Here is a 13,414-nt window from a genome sequence, read left to right as displayed (position 1 = left end):
TTTTGTACATTTGGTTACCAAATGATGTATCCCAATGGCCGGATGATGAAGCCCTGACCTTTGCTATTGTGCCCTAGGTTGACTGTTAGATGGTCTGCCATACAATTTGGTACAGACCAAAATGAAGCAAAGACACAAATATTTGTTTATACATAAAAATGCGCACACATGAACGACTAAGGTTTTACAAATTTGGTGTTACGAGAGTGGAACTAAAATATCGACTTTAGGGGAGACATGATGTCACACAACAACAATGGCAGCTCCCATGGAAGAACACTAAAAGGCAATATAAAGTATATTTCTGTGTATATAAATTAGGTATTAAGGTAATTCATGATATGTACTGAAACCTGTTCTGCATGTAAATTGATGTAGAAATGTTGCTAGGTAATGCCAATGTCATTAGGTAGCTGACTGCAGTAAAGAATCGCAGTTATTCAGTAAAATGTTAAAAACGCCAAAATATTTGAAAACATCTACAAAATTTACTGACGTTTAAGGATTACCACTTCAGTCACTTGTTCTGAAAACGGCCATAATTTTAATTAACACCAAGGGCAGTGCTGAGGGTGCAACTGGGCGTACACTTGACCAGGGGCGTTTCCAAGCTTGGGGGCTTAGCCCAGCACAGAAATCTTTCATGTTTTAACCCCCCATTGCCACCTACCCAAAGTACGTCTATAAAGCAACAGGAAATTATATATAGCCTACATTTATTATGAAATTTATAATTACCATTGATAATAATTTACACTGATATTAAATTGAGGGGGTCTGGGGGTCCTCCCCCTGAAAAAATTGGGCTTTAAACAGTTCATTTTCTGCGTTCTGGTGAATTTCTTTGCACAAATTTATTGAGGAAATGTCTCAGGTGACAATTCAAAATAAGAAGAATATAGTGTAATATAATGCATTGAGGCTGTCAGATATGTTTCAACTGTAGATCAATTTTTCTCATTTAATTTAACCACAGCTGAGTCTACATACATGCAGGCATGCCTGAAGTACCTTAAAGTCTTTTGAAATGTGCATATGGCACCTTTTCACCTCAATGATAAATTAGCTTAATTATTAGCTTAATCTGAATTCAGAATTATTTATTGATGAAATATTCGATAGGGGGGTCTGTGTGTCCTCCCTCTGAAGATTTTGAGCATTAAACACTAAATTCTTGAGACATTTTCTGCACCAATTTACGGTGGAAATGTCTTTATTTTTATAAAGGGATGGACAAAATTTAGGTGGCAGGTGACGATTCAGAATATAAAAATATAATATAATATAATGCAGTAATCAGTAGCTTATTAATATTTTTTTTTTTTAGCTCATATCGGTTATTTTCACGCATTTGGCGAATTATCATTATTTTTGGCCCACAACACAAGAAACAGCTCCAGCAGAGGGGGAGGGAGTGGGTGCTGTAAGAGATGTGATTGGGCCAGCCCAATGTCAGTCTAGGCCTGATGCTTTATGGGCCGATCGTTGGCCCATTTTTTAAAAACAGTTAGGACAATATAAATAAATAATTTGACTTGTAGCCTACTGGATGAGATGAGCGCGCTGCTCTTCATCAGAGGAAGAAAACCGAAACTGAAAACACTTGTGATCAGACAGAAATATCACCACAGTTCAACACAAATGTTTACTTCAGAAAGAACACAGAGACAGATGAGAGTAAAACAGGAAGTAAAGCATGCGACAACACACAAGGATGGAATACAACAGAGAACAAGGAACAGGAGCATAACAAAGCAGTAACAGTATTTTTCCTTGCACGTTTGGACAGTTGACCAGTGAACTACTCTGCCCATTTTTTGAGTGCATTGGCCTTCAGGTCAAAATCTTCTCTTTGAGCTGTCAGTGATTCCCTCTGTCTGTCAAAATCAAAAGAGGGACTGTTGACGACATCTAGCCAGACTAGCCTGGCAATGAAATGCAACCATGTCTTTGGTATGTGCCCATTGAATGGCTGACATCGTTTAAAAGCTTCTTGCGTGTTTGATTTCTGCACTTCAGCCAAAAAAATTTTGCTAGCTGCTTCTGGGTCGCAGTTGAGACTGAAGACAACTGAGTTTTCTGGGGGAGGGATGCGTCTCTTTCTGGTTTTGCTGACATGAGCTTCATCAACTCCAGTTTTTGCAGTGCTTTCTGTAGGAAGTGGTTTTCCTTTTGTCTTCTGCAGCACATTTACAGATTCAGTTATCTCATCTACAACTGAAGAGTTGGAAATACGGAGTAGGTGAATACGCAAATTCATTTCAAATAACTGCCCAAACATGTGGTTGACCCCTGTGATGTCACCGCTGTCCTTGATCTCGCTGTTTTCCACAGATTGGATGTCAGTCCCGAGCTGCTTCAAGTACCTTTGTAGATACACACAAGAAAATTCCAAATTTCACAAAATGACAATATACTGCACATGTATTCAGTAATAGCAAACTAATTTGTGCTCACCAATGAACAAATGCATGTGTTTCTTTAATTCAACTAGGTTGGAAAATAAACTATTTTGTACAACCAACTGTGCCTTGAACGCAAAAAACTCTCTCTTAACAATTTCCCATGTCATTTGTGTTTTTCAGTTGTTCCTCTCATGTGTGGTTTAACGGAATAGATTTACTTTTACTTTAACAGCTGTCTAGGCCACATAACTGCCAGCATTTCATGTGCGTAGCTACTACACAAAGCATATTTTTACTCATCAAGTCTATTTTCTTCCTAGTGTTGACCCTGACAGTGTCAGAGCCCTAGGCGAGATTTGAAATGTGGTGGAAACGTCTTTATCTTTATAAAGGGAAACCCAAAATTCAGGCTGCAGGTGACAATTCAAATTATTAAAAATTAATACAATATAACACAGTAAGGTTTCAGGCATTCTGTAGATATTTTAAATATGTTTTCTCCTGTAGATCAACTTTTCTACTTTAATAAAATCCCTGCTGACTCTGTACAAATGCTGAGCGTTCCCTCCTCTTTAAAGTATTTTGTTTAGCAAAGTAACCTCTTTAAATAGGTGGCACCTTTTCACCTCAATGATAATTTAATTCATTTTAATTCAGTTATAAACTCCTGGACTTTAATAGCTCATTTGTTTCAGCAGGTTTTCTCACGTTCAAAACTTTCTGCAAATTCAGAATCCCTCCCACATATCTGTGTTCTCTGAAAAAATGCATCATCATTTAATTCTGCCTGCTCTTTACTTGGCTGTGTCTTACGTTATTGCCCTGCTGGTAGTGTCCACCAAAGCGTTTTTTTCTGACGCCAGCATCTTTTTTAAATTCATTCCAATGGGAGCGCCTCGTTTTTCCAAGCTGGTAAAAACGGCAGGAGCTGAGCGTTTTTTTTCCAGTCGCAGAGATGTTCAACTTTGGGAAAAACACTGCGCTCGTCTCTGTCACTTTTTACCCAGCCGTCCAATCACAGTGCAGGAGCACATCGGATTTTGAACGAAATGTTGTGCCTATTCGCCGAGGTGTTTCCTCACCTGCAAAATCTCATGAATCCACGTACGGACAGTCTGTGCTCTCATGTTTCAGCCTTCTCTTTATGCAGTGCAAGGGCCAGAGCAATTAGGCCTACGTACTTTATGGTGACATTTTTACATTCAGTAAAATTAAGTAGGCTACCCTACTTGTAGCACCTCCACGGAAATTATGTATCATGGGAACCACAGCATCTTGAAAAAAACCACTGCACCTCCAAAACGCACACTAACGCTCCCAGCTAGGCATTTTCAGAACAGCATGTGGCGTTTTCAGCTGGCAAAAAACTCTTTGACTTTGGGCTTTTTCACTTTGCAAACCTGTTACATGCACAAAAAGGTATATAACAGGACTCACAGTGCGAGGTGCACTTGATTCCAATAACAGCTTACTCCAGTGTCGCATCAGCTGTGCTGCAGTGATTCAAATTTTTCTCTTGTGGCGCCCCTTACGTTTTGCGCCCTAGGCACCCGCCTATGTCACCAGGATGGCCCTGTGCATATGTACGTACATCTCACACAGTTTGTTATCAAATGAAAGGAGGGCGAGCCACAACCATACCTCTCTGACTCCTCTCTCATCCTGGTGGGGTTGTTCGCAATGTGGGGTACCAGCCTCAGGTACTCGCTGACTGTGGAGACAGACGGTGGGTAGTACCCTCTCAAGCTTTTGACAAATAAACCTGGAATGGGCCCTGAGTCTGACACCCACTCTCCCCTGACCTGTCTGGCAAGAGTGTCAAACAGCACAGCCAAAGACAGGGCCACTACCCCCACCCCGCCAAGAGTGACTTTGCCCTCCCTGCCAAAAGTGGTCCTCAGGCCCTGGGTGAAGTCGTCCAGCTGCTTGGGGGTCAAAGAGGACTGCACTGCCTCGTAGTGGTTCCTCAGGTGAAATGAAGAATTCATTGACAGCATGTTCATGAAAACCGGATTAGGATTGTAGTTTGGGAAAGGGCAGATATCTCGAGCGACGGAGGCCAGGAGGGCTGCATCCTCAGCAGGGCACTGCATGTTCCCCATCTTGATGTGAATTTGTCAGTCAGAGATTTGATCAGTCTCTGCTAAAAGGATTCAACTAGACAACAGTTCCTGTGTGTGTCTGACAGATTCGTCCCTGGACATTAATAAATTCAGAGTGGGATCATGACGTCAAGTCTGTAATTAATGATTATTTTGCTCCTTCTTCAAACATTTGACTATCTCCTGTAACTTCCAGTAATTTTTAATCTGTTCCTCTTTTGCCAAAGTACATTGACATACTGACTATCTGGAAGTTGCAAAACAAGAAGAAAAACCTTGGAGCAGACAAATAAAGCAGGTAAAACATCGCCAGCAGACAAAAATGTGCAGTCTGCAGTGTGCAGATAGGTTTTATTCATACTCGTTAAAAATGTATGCATAATCCAAAAGAGAAAAATCCAGCCATAGATCAACACGTTGTGCAATATTCTGTATCCATAGAAGAGAAATAATACACTTATTTAACAGAAGTAGGAAATATGTAATTATTAGCTAACATGCTGCCAGTGCTCAGTTGTGCCACCACTTCGGTCCAGACTGAAATTTCTCAACAGCTATTGGATGGACTGCCATTAATGTTGGCAAAGACGTTCCATGATGCCCAGACGATGACTCTTAATGACTTTGGTAATCCCCTGAGTTTTCCTCTTGTACAACTATTGACATTTGTTGTTTTGTGTGATTTTAAAATAATTTGTTTGCCATGACATTAAGTACATATTTTCATGTTCCCCCTCAGGATAATTTGTATATTTGACCAATACTCTGGTTTAAGACTTAAGAAAGTCTTGCAAATACATGACATTAACATCAGCCTTTGCCATACTTTGCTTCTAGTGATAATTAGCAAATGTTGGCTAAACTAAGATGGTAAACATGGTAAACAGTGTACTTGCAAATCCCTTTTGATTACAATTTTATTAAAAATAAATAGAAATGATGTCTTGTCTTCTGGACTTTTTATTCTATGAGGGGAGGGTGTTTCTTCAGAACGTCTTACTCATGACCATTTTTTGTGAGGAAATATCAGACTGTATTTAACAAAATAAATATACACACCAAATCATGCATACAATGTATTCCACAACAAAAATGTAGCACAAAACCTAACAGTCTATAGAAGGAGAAATCTGCTTTCTAAAGATGTTCACATGTGAGTTACTGAAAATTCATAAATTCAGTTTTCTGTGCATGTAGAAATATTTGCCTTCTGACCAGGATCTCTTTTGTGTGTTTTACAGCTTAACCATCTGACCAGTGTTTACCAGCAAAGAGCAAAGGTGCAGCAAATTGAGTATCTACCATATGTATGCACAACCTTGTTGTTGTCAATAACCCATGAGTGATAAGGGCATCTGATGAAAGATTCCCGGCAGACAGACATGCATGCATATCCAGTTCTTAACTAACCTGTGACTGAGTTTGTATTACTTTTAGGTTAAACTGAAACAACAACACTACAAATAATCAAAAGGTTCAACATTTTTGGAAATATCATTATTCATTTTCTTGCAGAGTGAGCATGAGGATCAATACCATTCTCGTGTCTGTAGGCTAAAGCTACAGTTGATTCACTTAGCAAAAATACTAAAACAGGGGAAATGGTTTGCCCGTTTCAGTCCAAATCCACTCTAGCGTTCACTTACTAAGACGTCATGTCTCTATTGTTTATTAAGGTCAACAAACAGAAATGCAAAACCAACAATTTGGAGTTTTAGAGTGTGTTTTATAGTGTAACTACTTCTCAATGACGAAATGTGCTCAGCGTTTGTGTGGAGCCTCTCCGCTGGTTGGAAGAAAAAGTTACAAACTGCAAGTTATCCATTGTACATTACTGTAAGGATATGGATTAAACAAACAAGATACACATGTTACATACTTTAGTGTTGCACACAAACATATCCCAGTTTTATCTTTGCTTCCTAGATGTATCTTTGTCTTCTAATCACCACATTTTGTTTACTGTATAAGTATCAAAGATCGAAAGGGTCCTTTCTGGATGTTTGTTTTTAGAAAATTTAAGTTCTTGTTAGCTAGGCTGCATTAAAATGCCATTGACTACTTCAGTTACATTTCCTTAAAACTTTTTGAAAGATGATGTAAAAAGGCACAGCACCTAAATCACTATATGTTTTCCCAATGGTTCATGTTCTTTCCCTGTATGAATGCAAATAGAGTGGATGTTAGCTCCTTTTTCTTAGTCAATGGATGGCTCTTGTATGTATCTTTCTTGGCTTTTTGCTAAGATTGCAAGGTGATGGACACCACTACTGGCTTACATGGCTCAGCTTGAACATCACTAATGCAGGGATGCTTGCGTAAAGCTCAAGTTTTGTTTTTGTTTTTTGATTGAAAGTCTTTGCTTTATCCAAGAGGGAGCAGCAGATGCTTGTAGAGGAGATCCAACAAATATTGTAGTGCCTTTATCAGTAAAATGTTTAAAATATCCTTGATTCATTCAATATAATGGCCAAAGCATATAAATGTTATGTGGCATTTTAATTTAACATTACATTTATTTATTTAGCTGACACATTTATCCAAAGCGACTTACAATTGCTGTGTCAGAGGTTGCAAGCCCCTCTGAACGAGGGGTGAAGTGTCTTGCTCAGGGACACAATGGTGGATGGGTTACAGTGGGGGATTGAACCAAGGTCTTTCACACCAAAGGCATGCGACTTTATCCATTGAGCCATCACCACACCGTTTACACTATTCACCTAGAATTATTTAAATCTTATGACATTTCCTGACTGAACTAGGTGGAGTAAGGCTTGATACTGGTGGTGACTATCTTCATATGAGTCTGTCCTGACAAAAAATATATATGGTTGGTACACATTTAGCAAATAACAATCTGTATAAAATAACAATAAATGAAACTCAGCTGGCCAGAGAGGGGCACTGAATTACCTATAACTTACAGGCTGCTTGAACCAGAAACAGCACTGCTATCAAATTATACATTTATTTTTATTTTTTGCCACTGTTAAAGCTCCATATTCTGACTGTGGACCAGAATATGGTGCTGGCGGGCAGTTTTGGCGAGGGGCCATAATCACAGAGAGAACTGATGTTTGTAAACTTCATCTATTATGTGGTTTATAATGGACTGTGGTGCAGAAACAGTGACAATGTTTCACACTCATGGCTTACATTTTCCATGTTATCTGTCAGTGGTCAAGTCACAATAACACATGGTTTTACTAAATAATTAAGTAAATATAATTTATTAATATATCTACCTAAAGAAACCTAATTTCTTGACTGGCTACTCTCTGCTGTATCAGAAGAGACACCTTTAGTGCTGTGTCAGCCACTGCTGTCCTACGGTTGCAATGTGCAATCTTACCGCTAGATGCCATTAAATCTTACACATCCATCCATTAATCGTCAACCGCTTATCCTGCGTACAGGGTCGTGGGGAAATCTTACACACTGAACCTTTAATAATCGTGATTTCAATTATGACCCAAATAGTCCTGATTATGATTTTTGCCATAATCGACCAAAGATGTTGTCCCAATTAGTCACAACAAAAAACTTCATTTATGTTGTAGATTATTGTTTAAAGTGTGCATTGTCATTACATACTGTCACTTTGATATATAAATAAATGATAATATACCCCAAAATACACGTGACAGCAACAGGAGAGAGGAGAGGGATGAGAAAGCATAAAACTATGGGATCGTGAAGAAGTGGAGTTATTAACATGTATAAATGGGATAAGAAAGCATGGAGAAGGAGAGGAGGAGAGAGGAGCTTGGTGCATCTCCCAACAGTCTAGGCTTATAGCAGCATCACTAAGAGGGCAAACAGGATTTTTATTCCTCAGACAGCGTAGGTCCCTTAATGTGTATGTAGGCATCCACATGTGCATATTACTGTAGCTAGTTGTGCATGCACTCCTGTGTTTTTATTTATATTGTAAAATATGCATTTCTATATGTTCATTATTATTATTATTTGCCATTGGTGGGAGTGGTACAGTAAGTACATTTAGTTCATTTTAGTTTATTTTAAATGATCTGAATTGTTTTAACCAAAAATAGCATGACAAGATTTGCAGCATGATAAATGGCAGTTCTTATTTGTATTCTTTTTAAAGTAAAATTTTTTCTTGCATGTTTGGACAGATGACCGGTGAACTACTCTGCCCATTTTCTGAGTGCATTTGCTTTCAGGTCAAAATCTTCTCTTTGAGCTGACAGTAATTCATTATAGTTTTCTGCAATAAAGCGCTGGTCGAATATGACATCTAGCCAGGCTAGCTCGGCAATGAATTCCAACCAGGTTCGGCTGAGCTGTGATGGATGACATTGTTTAAAAGCTTTCTGAGTGTCATGTGATTTCTGTACTTCAGCCAAAAAATCTATGCTGGCTGCCTCTGGATCGCAGTTGAGATGGAACACAATGATTTCTGAGCAAGAAGTTTGTCCCATTTTATCATCTTCTACAACGGAAGAGTTGGAAATACGGAGTAGGTGAATGCGCAGATTCCTTTGAAATAACCGTCCAAGCACGTGGTTAACCACTGTGACGTCATCACAGATCGGGTTCTCGCTGTTTTCCACAGTTTTTATGTCGATTGTGAGTTGCTTGAAGTACCTTGGTCAGATAAACACACACACACACAAAAAACAAATTCAAAATTGCACGAAATTAAAATATAGCCTACTGCAAATGTATTCAATGTTAGCAAACTAATTTGTGCTCACAAATGAACATATACATATGATTTTTAAATAAAACTGGGAGGGAAAATAAAGGATTTTGTATAAGTGCACCGACTGTGCCTTGAACTCAAACAAGCCCTCAACATGGCTGGAGTCTCACAATTTCACGTCACATTCATCATTCGTGTTTTTCAATTTTTCCTCTCATGTGCAGTTTAACGGAAAAGATTTACATTGATTTTACACATGTAAATACAGTGATTGTGTACTGGACTCTGAGCACTGCCAAAACATAAGTACGTTACACACAGTACTGTGCCTGAACGCATCCTGTGTAGATGCAGGACTGAAGCTGCTGCTGCTCTAATGCACTGCTTTCACTATGCAGGCTGTGTAGATATCACAAAGTTTGATCAGATTCAACTCTATGTGATCTGATTCATAAATTTGCAGTTAAAAACAAATATGTATTAGATCATTTGTTATCAAATGAAAGGGGGGAGAGTTTAAATTAATTTGAACAGATTAGGTGTTAAATGCGTTTGAATTTCTTTTTAAGTGACAGCCCTTCAACATGCATTGCAATCCTCACCTCTCTGACTCCTCTCTCATCCTGGTGGGGTTGTTCGCAATGTGGGGTACCAGCCTCAGGTACTCGCTGACTGTGGAGACTGACGGTGGGTAGTACCCTCTCAAGCTTTTGACAAATAAACCTGGAATGGGCCCTGAGTCTGACTCCCACTCTCCCCTGACCCGTCTGGCAAGAGTGTCAAACAGCACAGCCAAAGACAGGGCCACTACCCCCACCCCGCCAAGAGTGACGTTGCCCTTCCTGCCAAAAGTGGTCCTCAGGCCCTGGGTGAAGTCGTCCAGCTGCTTGGGGGTCAAAAGAGGACTGCACTGCCTCGTAGTGGTTCCTCAGGTGAAGTGAAGAATTCATTGACAGCATGTTCTTGAAAACCGGATTAGGATTGTAGTTTGGGAAAGGGCAGATATCTCGAGCGACGGAGGCCAGGAGGGCTGCATCCTCAGCAGGGCACTGCATGTTCCCCATCTTGATGTGAATTTGTCAGTCAGAGATTTGATCAGTCTCTGCTAAAAGGATTCAACTAGACAACAGTTCCTGTGTGTGTCTGACAGACTGTGTCTGGACATTTATAAAGTCAGAGTGGGATTAATTAATTATTTATTAGCTCATTCCAACATGTGACTGTCTGTGCGTGTAACTTGCACTAATATTTGATCTGTTTGTAGTCATGCCAAAGCAAAGTGACATACTGACTATCTGGAAATTGCAAAACAAGAAAAATACCTTGGAGCTGACTAATAAATTCAATTCAATTATTGGTATGAAAGTAAAACAAAAATATTGCCAACATGTGTGAGTGTGTGTATTAATATACAAAGAAAATTATCAGTATCAAATGTAAAATTAAACAAAGAATGAAAATAATAATCATTTGAACCTTTTCAGAACATATATTTAATACATATACATATTTCACTCGTTGTCCGCAGTTCGTGGCATGAGGAGATATATTTTCATGCAATTATTTGGCATTCAGGCATTTCTCCCAGTAAACAGGGGAATAAAGAAAATAAAGCAGGTAAAAGATCACCAGCAGACAAATACATTAGATAAGTTGTGCAGATTCTTAAGGTTTTATTCATACCTGTCCAAAATGAATGCTTAATCCAAATGAGTAAAAAATCAGGCAAAAATTTAACATGTTTTGCAATAATCTGTAGAACAGAGATAGTACACTTATTTAACAGAGGTAGCCAGGGGTGTACTGGGACTGAAATTCAGCCATAGAGGCCTTTTATGCGAGCGCCCTTTGGGGGCGTGGAGAAAGATATTTTGCAGTTATTTTTATGCATATAATGTTTTTGTAGTATACAGTAAATCAGATTATGCTGAAGACCTTCAAGAAACGACACCTGCTTGTACAAGGCACCACTGAACTGAACAAGACCTGGTCAGACAAGCCTGAGTCAGTCAGAAAGCTTAAATACCTAAATATAATAAAAAACTAGAATACAGTCCCATAAATTAGAGCAGTGTGTGTATGTGCATAAAAACCAAATCCCTCTTGTAATAATTGTACAGCTACATATGCATGAGAAGAACATCAGTATTAAATATGACTAACAATAATCAATTTTCTAATTCTATTTAATATGATCATCCTTACCAGAAAATTGGAGCATTAACATTAGCATTTACATATGCATATCTGTTTTTTCAAAGATGTTGACCAGTGTTTACCAGCAAAGAGCAAAGGTGCAGCAAACTTGAGCATCTACTATATGTATGCACAACCTTGCTGTATCAATGACTCTTACCCATGAGTGATAAGGGCATCTGATGAAAGATTCCCGGCAACAACAACACTACAAATATTCAAAGAGTTCAACATTTTGTGGGGTGGCAGTGGTGCAATGGATAAGACTATGCTCCAGGGGCGTGCGACCTCTCACATATATAGCAATTGTAAGTCGCTTTGCATAAAAGCATCAGCAAAATGTAATGTGACATTTTTGGAAATATTTTTATTCATTTTCTTGCAGAGTGAGAGGAGAGGATCAAAGTCATTCGTGTGTTTGTAGGCTAAATATGAATCTACAGCCAGCAGTCGATTCTCTTAGCAACACTACTAGAACAGGGGAAAGACTTGCCTGTTTCAGTCCAGATGACGTCATGGCTCTCTTGTTTAATCCATCCACAAACAGAAATAAAAAAAACCCAACAATTTGTTGGTTTAGAGTGTGTTTCATACTGTAACCACTTTTCAATGAAGAAAAGTGCTCAGCATTTGTGTGCAGCATCTCCTCTGGTTGGATGAAAAAGTTACAAACTGCAAGTTATCCTTTACATTACTGTATGTGTATGGATTAAACAACCAAGATACACATATATAAGTATATATATATATATATACTTTAGCTTTATCTAGACACAAACATGTCCCACAATTTATGTTCTTGTTAGCTAGGCTGCTTTAACAATGCTCTAAACCCTTACAGTTATTATGTTATATTTACTTTAAAATATTTTGAGAGATGCTGTAATTTAGTGGATGTTAGCTCTTTTTCCTAGTCAATGGATGGCTCTTGTATGTATCTTTCTTGGCTTTTTGCTAATTTAAGATTGCAAGATGATGGACACCACTACTGGCTTGCATGGCTCAGCTTAAACATCACTGATGCAAGGAGGCTCAAGTTGTTGTTTTTTTGACTGAACATCTCAGTTTTATCCAAGAGGGGGCAGCAGATGCTCAGAGAGGAAATCCAACAAATAATGTAGTGCCATTATCAGTAACCTTTAAAATATCCTTGATTCATTCAATATAATGACATAAGCATGTAAATGTTATCTGGAATTTAAGTGTACACAGTAATCAATAATCATTTAAATCTTTTGACTTTACCTGACTTAACTATGCAGAATAAGGCTTGATTCTGGTGACTGTATGCATATACCTGTGATTGAATTATGAGGCTTACTAAAATTATGAATAATACACATTTTGCAAATAACAAACATACTGTATAAAATAGGAGCTTGGTCTGACCATTAACACCTGCACTGACTTCTCACTGAAACGTCAGGCACTGCCGGTGTATGTTCCCCCTCTACCAGGGACGCCCCGTGAAAATTTTCCCAGGGGTGGCCAGATGGGGCCACTGAAAATCCTGGGGTGGCAAAAGCCATAACTGAATTTCAGGAATTCTAGTATGCAGAATAGACTAGCTGAATACTACATAAAAGATAATAATAATGAGTTAAGAAATCACAGACTTGATATACTTTGGTTTCTTATTTTACAGTTAAAATTGTCTAATGTCTGTAGACTAAAACCAGTTCAGTTAACATTCCATAAAAATTCTGTTTGATGTGTTATCTCTGTGTGTTAGGCAATTAATTGTTCTTTAAATTTAGCAAGTTAACCTTTTCCTTAAAAAGACAAATACTGCTTTTTGTTTGTGGTGAGGCAGGTTGGTGGACCCAAATGCAGGACACGTAGGCTGACTGGTACAGTTCAAAAGGTTTATTAAACCAATAAACAAAAGGCGAGCACACTTACTGGCAGAGTGGCTGATTAACAGAGTCCAAAAACAAGGTAATCCAAACAGAAATCCAAAATCTAAAGAAACAGGGTGACAAGACGAGCACCCATCGTGGTGGAGAGGTTTGCATGCCTGGTGAGCTTGGAGGCTGTGTTGC

At 38.7% G+C, this 13,414-nt stretch overlaps 1 protein-coding gene and 2 long non-coding RNA genes across 3 annotated transcripts; 1 reads left to right on the top strand and 2 right to left on the bottom strand.

The window, feature by feature from the left end:
- Window positions 1-1,620: 1,620 nt before the first annotated feature.
- LOC119902575 lies at window positions 1,621-4,607 on the bottom strand. The gene is made up of 2 exons (XM_038718867.1): window positions 4,047-4,607; window positions 1,621-2,366 (listed from the first exon to the last, which is right to left on the bottom strand). Exons 1-2 carry the CDS (start codon window positions 4,505-4,507, stop codon window positions 1,802-1,804), a joined length of 1,026 nt encoding a protein of 341 aa, XP_038574795.1. The 5' UTR covers window positions 4,508-4,607; the 3' UTR covers window positions 1,621-1,801.
- Window positions 4,608-4,692: 85 nt separating this feature from the next.
- On the top strand, window positions 4,693-7,459 carry LOC119902577. Its single transcript, XR_005444342.1, has 2 exons — window positions 4,693-4,805; window positions 5,749-7,459. It is a non-coding gene; the product is annotated as an uncharacterized LOC119902577 (long non-coding RNA).
- On the bottom strand, window positions 6,154-10,345 carry LOC119902576. The gene is made up of 2 exons (XR_005444341.1): window positions 9,779-10,345; window positions 6,154-9,118 (listed from the first exon to the last, which is right to left on the bottom strand). It is a non-coding gene; the product is annotated as an uncharacterized LOC119902576 (long non-coding RNA).
- Between the last annotated feature and the right edge of the window lie 3,069 nt (window positions 10,346-13,414).

Source organism: Micropterus salmoides, unplaced genomic scaffold (genome assembly GCF_014851395.1).
Source record: "Micropterus salmoides isolate LMB-PRFRI ecotype aquatic unplaced genomic scaffold, ASM1485139v1 Ms_hic_scaffold_14, whole genome shotgun sequence".
In the NCBI taxonomy this organism is placed as follows: Eukaryota; Metazoa; Chordata; class Actinopteri; order Centrarchiformes; family Centrarchidae; genus Micropterus; species Micropterus salmoides.
This window is presented reverse-complemented; position numbering and strand designations above follow the sequence as displayed.